The sequence below is a fragment of the Trachemys scripta genome, chromosome 23 (assembly GCF_013100865.1).
Source record: "Trachemys scripta elegans isolate TJP31775 chromosome 23, CAS_Tse_1.0, whole genome shotgun sequence".
NCBI lineage: Eukaryota > Metazoa > Chordata > Testudines > Emydidae > Trachemys > Trachemys scripta.
Window position 1 is genome coordinate 9,720,017 of NC_048320.1, and position 7,627 is coordinate 9,727,643.

General features: G+C 50.2%; 1 protein-coding gene across 1 annotated transcript; it reads left to right on the forward strand.

The window, feature by feature from the left end:
- The first annotated feature begins 463 nt into the window (after positions 1 to 463).
- Positions 464 to 7,387, forward strand: SLC35B1 (solute carrier family 35 member B1). Its single transcript, XM_034756074.1, has 9 exons — positions 464 to 681; positions 1,673 to 1,776; positions 2,453 to 2,583; positions 3,246 to 3,276; positions 3,505 to 3,665; positions 4,942 to 5,068; positions 6,063 to 6,169; positions 6,492 to 6,645; positions 7,023 to 7,387. Exons 1-9 carry the CDS (start codon positions 479 to 481, stop codon positions 7,073 to 7,075), a joined length of 1,071 nt encoding a protein of 356 aa, XP_034611965.1. The 5' UTR covers positions 464 to 478; the 3' UTR covers positions 7,076 to 7,387.
- The last annotated feature ends 240 nt before the right edge of the window (positions 7,388 to 7,627 follow it).

Consider the following 7,627-nt stretch of genomic DNA (forward strand, 5'->3'; position numbering starts at 1 on the left):
TACAGCTCCCCGCTCCCAAGGCTGAGGCTTCCCCGCAGCATCGCCAAGAGTAGCTGCGGCGCATGCGCCTGGGACGGGGTCAGACCTGCTCCGGCAGCCCTTGTATTCGACTGACACTAAGACCAAGCGCGAAACCGAGCGTCTGGTTCCGCCTTCGAGCCACGGGGCCAATCCGCGCTGTCCACATTGGAGTACGTCACTGCAGGGCACCCGCGCTATGGAAGGCCCCCGGGCCTTTGGGGATCGGAGGCGCTGCCTGATCAAAAAGCTGCTGTATTGGGGCTCGGCTGCGGGGAACAGGAGGCAGCGACGGGCGGATTAGCCCCGTGCGGGCCAGCAGGGCCCTCTCGGCCCGGCATGCGGGACCCCTGCCCCTTCCACTCCCGCTCTTCCTGCCTCGCCTGGTCCGGCAGCGCCGCGGGCAGCCCCAGCCCGGAGCCGGCGGGTCTCGGGAGCGCGGCTGTCTCGAGTAGCTTTTATGAGGCCCCCTGCGCCGCCGCTGCTGCCGGCTCCGCTCCGCGATGTGCGCCTGGAAGTGCCGCCTTCCCTGAGCGGGCCCAGCGCCGCGGCCATGGGAGCGAGCGGGGGCGGCCCTCTGCTGCCCGAGCGGCTCCGCCTGCCCGTCTGCTTCCTGGGCGTCTTCGTCTGCTACTTCTACTACGGCATCCTGCAGGAGAGCATGTGCGTGACCCCCGCCCGCCCCGCCCGGACCGGACCGGACCGGACCGGCCCCCGCCGGAGAGACCGCGAGTCATTCCCCCCCCCCCCTCCCGCGCCCGGCCCCCCCTCCCCCCTCCCGCGCCCGGCCCCTGCCGGAGAGACCGCGAGTCATCCCTCCCCTCCCCCCAGTCCAGACACTAGCGAGCGCCTCGGTCTGGGTCCTGCACTGACCTGTATTTCTAGATTACACACGTGTGTGTGGGCGTTTGTGTTTCATTTGTGGGCATGTGCTGAGCTCCCTTCTGTGCAAGGCCTGAGGGTGGGAAAGGTGTTCCTGTTTTCCCTAGCCTGGAGCTGCCGGGGAGGATGTACACCTCGAGTACGTTATGTACATTATGAGTGACAGCCCCTCCCAGCCCAGGTGCTAGGAGGGCATGTGAGTGACCCCTGCCTAGTGCCCCTTCTGCCCAGGCACTGGGGAGCCCCTCTGCCTGGATCTTGCACCAGAGCATGTAAGAGCCCCCTCCTAGCCTGGGGACCAGGACTATTTATAGCAGAGCATATAAGTGACTCCTACTCCTCTGTATCTGGGTCTTACAGGAGGCGTAAGTTGCACCTTTCCACTGTGAAGTCCCCCTCTCCTAGTCTGGGGACCTCCCCCACTTTCTGCAGTGGCAGAACCTGGACATGTCATCTCTCTTGGGCATCCTAGCAGAAAGCAAGACATCTCCTTGGGGGAATCCTCAGGATCCTATGTTGTGCTGGAGTGTGACTAGGGTTTGAGAAGCCTCATTCCACTGCAGGCTTAGAGCAAGCACAGCTGAATGGAAGGTGGGGGGGACTGGCAGATACAGCCGAGGGCACTGTTTGCTACGTGTTTGTGTAAAAAGGTGGGTAGCTGTTGGGCTAAATCACCTGGGAAGAAAGCATGAGTAAATGTGCACCATGCCTTATGCTGCAGTCTCACTCAGTGTACCTCTCAATCTCCTGTTTAATTCATTTGTTCCTACAGAACTAGAGGTAAATATGGAGAAGGTGCCAAGCAGGAAAAGTTCAAATATGCTTTGTCCTTGGTCTTCATTCAATGCGTGATCAATGCCATCTTTGCCAGGTTAGGTAAGTGTTCCAGAACAGCCAGTATGTCACCCCTTGCTTTTCCGCACCAGGACCTCTTTGAGCCTGACTCCCATCTCACTTCCTTCTCCTCTGGGCTGGGAAGTGACTGTCTTCCAGAGTCATGGGGCCCACCCAGTGGTTACCTGTAGTGCAGGTCACACTCCCGATACCAACGTTTGCCTAAGTCACAACTTCCAAGGGACTGTGAGCTTTTGTTGAGCACACAGTGGTTTTTCCATTTGTGTCTGCACAGACATTGCACAATTACTGGCTAACCTGATTTAATAAAGAATTTTATAAATGAAAGACACTGCATAAAACCAGATTCTAAATTCTTTTCATTCAATGTGGTTTTATTGTTGGGAAGAGTCAGAGTAGACCACTAGGATGTCCAAGCTTTTGTCTCCTGTAAGACGTTCTATACCTATTCCCTTGTTTTTTTTCATCTTCCTTCTATCCCACCAGGTTTCAGGAATTCAATATAGCTCCTTTGCCTCAGAGAGCATGTGAGCTGAAAAGATTGAGTGGTTTTGATGATCTGGAGAGTTTATCTCCCCTCTGCTGTAGATACTTTGTGGCTTTTGTATCTCAACAGCATTATAAAATAGCCTTACGATGCCAATGTCTAGTCTCACCAGCCCATATGTGTTTCTTGTATGTTTTGTCTTCTCCACAGTGATCCAGTTTTTTGACGCCATCAGGGTGGATCGGACCCAGAACTGGCTGTATGCAGCTTGCTCGCTCTCCTATCTGGGTGCTATGGTTTCCAGCAACTCAGCTCTGCAGTTCGTCAACTATCCAACTCAGGTGAAGAAAGGCAGGCAGACGAGTGTGTTGGGGAGAAGGTTGCGTTGTAAAAATTCCCCTTTACAGATTTGCCCTTTCCCTCTTGAGGATTTTTACAAATTCTAATTGTGCACTCTTGGTATGTGGGATGCTCACATGATCCATCAATGCACTGTGACAGGAAACCATTCTAATTAAAGAGTAAGTCACTAAAAAAGATTGACCGTGGAGGACGCTGCAGTTCTGACCCTTGTTGCCCTGCAAGAGTGGCAGTGAGGACAGTATTCTATTGCTTTTCTTTTTACTCTATCCCTGCAAGGCAAAGTGGTGATAGACTTAGTGATTCCAAGAGGGACCATCCATCCAGAGGGATAACAAACATCCAGAGTTATAATACGAATTGCTTAAAAAAAAAATCTGGGAGAAGGAAAAATCCTCATTTTTCAGGGTTTAAGCCAGTCTTAGAAACCTGCATTGGGGAGGGCTTAGATGATCCTCCATCTGCCTACTGCAGGGTTTCTTGCATCTTTTTTTGAAGGATCTGGTGCTGATGCCCATCAGAGACAGGACACTGAACTAGATGGACCCTGGGTCTGATCCAATATGGCAGTTTCTGTGGTCCTCTTGCCCAGTGTGGGGGAGGCTGTAGTATGCAGCTAGTTAAGATACTCTTTCTCTTACAGGTCCTTGGGAAGTCCTGTAAGCCCATTCCAGGTGAGCAGCTACGAAGTTATAGCTTTGTGTGTTTCTCATGCCATGAGCAGGCTATGGATTGCATTCCCAGAAACAGTCCAGCTGCTCACCTGATAGCTCCATGCCAACTAGTGTGGATAACAAACTATCTGTGCACTTCCCAATTAGATCCAGAACTGGACACAGAGTCATTAGATTTCTAGCGGAGGGGTTTTGGGAGCACTTTACCAAATCATCTTTTCTTTTCAGTCATGCTCTTAGGGGTGACGGTGCTGAGGAAGAAATACCCACTCGCCAAATATCTGTGTGTCCTGTTGATTGTCACAGGCGTGGCTCTGTTCATGTACAAACCTAAAAAGGGAGGTGACGGTGAGGATGACCACATCTTTGGCTATGGAGAACTCCTCCTGGTAAGTACTGGGCTGTTGAAGCATAAGTAGTTCCAAGGTTTTGTGTTGGTGAAAGGTACTAGAGGAGAAAACAATTACTAGTGCAGGTTTCTGCCTGGATCTACCCACCGTGAGGGATTGGCAAAAAGCCAGCATTAGAATGCTTGGGTAGTGATCATCTTCCCTCTGGTTCAGAGGGACATGCTTGCACACTGCCACGTGGTGATGTAGGGTGAAGGGCTGGCACCTCGTCAGAATGCCCTCTGAACTGTTTTTAAATAAGCAGGTGGAAGCAAGAATTCTATAGAATTTAAATGCTACTCCTGGGGGAATTCTGCACCTCTGCACACGCGCAGAATTTATGTCCGCCGTAGATTTCTTTGCTGCCCCACGGAAAAATGACTTTCTGGCAGGAAAACAAAAGAAAGCCACAAGAGCAGTTATACAACCCTCCCCAGCAGTATGTTTCGGGTGCCCAGGGCAGCTGGCAGAGAGAGAAATCACCTTGGGGTAGGGGGCGGGACTGGGAAAGACCTGGCTGGTGCCTCCTACCCTGCACCAAGCTCAGCTGCTAGTCATGGCTGGGCTGGGGAGGACGGGACTTTCTCTTCCCCTGCACAGTATCCAGGGCTGGGTCAGATCCACCCCCAGATTTCTCCCCCGGCTGCAGGAAGCTCTGTAAACTGCCTTCTCTCTCCTCCCCCCCTCCCCCCCCCGGTGCTTCCTGCACCCATAGCTCTTCAGTTGTAGGGGAGGGATCAGTGTACAGGGAGCTGCTCCCACATCCGCCCAACCCGTGTGCATCCAGACCCGCTCATACCCAGACCCTCCTCCCAAGCCTCACCACCTCCACCCCCCTGCACCCAGAACGCACCCCTCCCCCCGACAAGCCCCAGTCTCCCTGCACCACCCCAATGAGCCAGCCGGGTCCCCACCCTATTGAGCCCCAACCAGTTGCACCTGACCCCGCTCCCACTGAGCTCCCTTCCCCAGCATCTGGACCCCCCCACTGAGCTCCCCACATTTGGACCCCCTGCTGAGCCCCAGCCACCTTCACCTGGACCCCCTATGTAGCCAGTGGCCTGTGCTCCCCAGTGCCATGCTGGAGCTGCCTCATTTATTTGACAAATAAAATATGCAGAATTTTGCAAAATTTAAAAAAACTGTGCGCATCATTTTTAATTTTTTGGCGCAGAATGCCCTCAGGAGTAATTCAGTGCTGTTCCAGGAAGGGAGTAGCTGGCAGAGAGTTCTCTTCTGATCTTCTGCAACATTTTTTTTCCCCCCCTTTCCTTAGCTGCTGTCACTGACATTGGATGGACTGACGGGAGTGTCTCAGGACCATATGAGAGCTCATTACCAAACTGGTTCCAATCACATGATGCTAAATGTTAATCTATGGTCCACCTTATTCCTGGGGGCTGGTAAGGAACATCTGAGGAAGCCATAGCGACCTGGCTTGAAGACTAATTTGTAAGATCCTCTAGGCAGGACCCTTGTCTCTTGTTCTAAAAAGGGCCTAGTATGTCTTGCAGAGCTTCTTTTTGTTTGTTTTAAACCTAATCTGTGGAGATTTTATTGTAGTTTCTTAAACTGCCACCAGTGGACACCGCTTCGCTTCTCCTAAAGCGCCATTCCCAAAACTGCAGTCACATGTCTGAAAAGTTCCTGCTTTCAGGCTGGCTCGGTAGCATCGATTGTAGCTTCCTAGGCTACAATTTGGTGGCTCTCTTGTTTTGGCAAAGACTGGGGTCAGATCAGGCTTCTAAACAGAAGCCTCCTGTTCGTTCTCTCTCTCTCTCTCTCTGTGTGTGTGTGTGTGTGTGTGAGAGAGAGATTGTTGGCGGCTGTCTTTTGAGAATCGGGATACAGAGTGCAAGGTACAGTCTGTTGTCATGAGACACTGACAGTGATGTTTGTTTCATCTGTTCCATTCATAGCTGAGGCCAAGTTTAAAAGTGTAGCCGACATCTGGAATGTGAAGGACATGTTCCTTGCTAAGACGACATTCTTACGTTCTGCTGTAGCATCTGATTCCTCTCACTTACCTCCAGGCACCCCTTATGCTGGCTGCAAACACAATGAGTTCAGACTAAGTGGGTCCAGGACGACAGCAATAGTGCATAGAGCTGCAAAACTGAGGCAGCAAAGTGAACTTAACTCCTGGATGTTATGTTAGTTTAAATCCTGGGATGGGTAGCCAACTTGCTGTTTTCTCTTCCAAAACAACCTATCTGGCATGGTGCAATGACTGAAAGTTCTTTGCCACTGAGATGCTCTGGGTGGAGCTTAGTCTTTGCTGTCTGTATCTGTTATCTGACCATAGTGAACGTGAGCTAGGAGTATGAATGCTCTGGCCCTGTCTGCACAGGATCTCTCTGCCTTGAGTTCATCCTGCTCTCTTTAAACTTTCTGCAGGCATCTTGTTCACTGGAGAGCTCTGGGAATTCCTGAGTTTTGCTGAACGCTACCCCAGCATCCTCTACAACATCCTGCTGTTTGGCCTGACAAGTGCACTGGGTCAGGTAAGTAACTTTCTGGTTCCCTTACCCCAGGCACTTGATGACCAAAGAACATTGAATATTAATTTACTTGTGTGACGGAAATGTGAAGTTGTCTGGTCTTCCTGCCAGATCTGATTGTTCCTAGCTCACTATTTAGCCAGCATTTTCAGATCAAGACTGTCAAAGTTGCGTACAAATTCTTATGTCATCTTCAGGTTGTGGTTGGGATTTGTTCTTTGCCAAAAGATTCTCTGAAAAGGTTTAAGATGGATCTTCATGTTGATATTGCCTTCTCAGACAGACTGAATCTCTCTCTCTCTCTCTCTCTCTCTCTCTCTCTCAGAGTTTCATCTTCATGACTGTGGTATACTTTGGACCCTTAACTTGTTCAATCATCACCACAACCCGCAAATTCTTCACCATTTTAGCATCTGTCATTCTATTTGCCAACCCGATCAGCATGATGCAGTGGGTGGGAACTATCCTGGTATTCATGGGTAAGTCCTGGAAGCCTGGCTTTCTGAAGTCTTTTCCTTTATCTGTTAGAGTGGTGGAGTATAGACGGGGGTGGGGGGGGAGGGGATGGGTTGACCTAGGATTTTGGACAATGGATTTTCTTGGATAAGCTTGCTGGCAAAACCACTATCTCAGTGTTTTGGGGAGGGGAAGTGGGAGGGATGGGGATATCTTTGAGGCTGTTGCTATGGTCACATATCCAACTGATTTGGGAGACCTTTTTTGGACTCTTTAAAATTTCACAGGTACCCACTGTCTCTCAAGTAATTCGGCATCAGTTAGCATGTGGAGCTATAGAAAGGACTAATTGTACAGGCCTTGGGCTTTCCCTTAGAATTTTTTTCTCATTTCTCTGCAGGTCTTGGACTTGATGCCAAATTTGGGAAGGGATCAAAGAAGACAACACATTAGGAAGACTTTTGAACTCTGCAAAATTGGAATGAACTCTTTAACTTATTGTCCTGTACCTCAGCATCTGTTACGAAACTGGACTCAGGATGGGTGCCTGGGGAAGGGAATGGGTATTGGTTTTTAATTATGAAGTGTTTTAAAATGTGTTAATTTTAATCAAGAGTTTAGCCTTTTTTTTTTTTCCCCCTGTAATCAAAATTGCATTGATGGATCCCAGTAGCAGGGAGAAATTCAAGTCTTAATGGGAGAAACACTTCATACCTTTATTAAAGAAAAGGAGAGAAGAGTCAGTTTTCTGACCTTTATTTCAAAGCAGTCTTCTGGTTGTTCTTGGAAAGCCTTGTTCTGTGCAACCTTGCAGCCTTCTCAGTGTGTAGAAATATTACAACTAGCATTCCTCCTCCACCATACTCCAAAGGAAAGCGTTGGTCTTTGTTTCTTCCGTCTGACTTTGGTGCAGTGTAGCAAAAGCCCAGGATTGAGTGACAGTATTGAAAAGAGAAATCCCATCTCTCCCTAGGAGAACATGGTTGGTGAAGCAGTGAGAGGAGT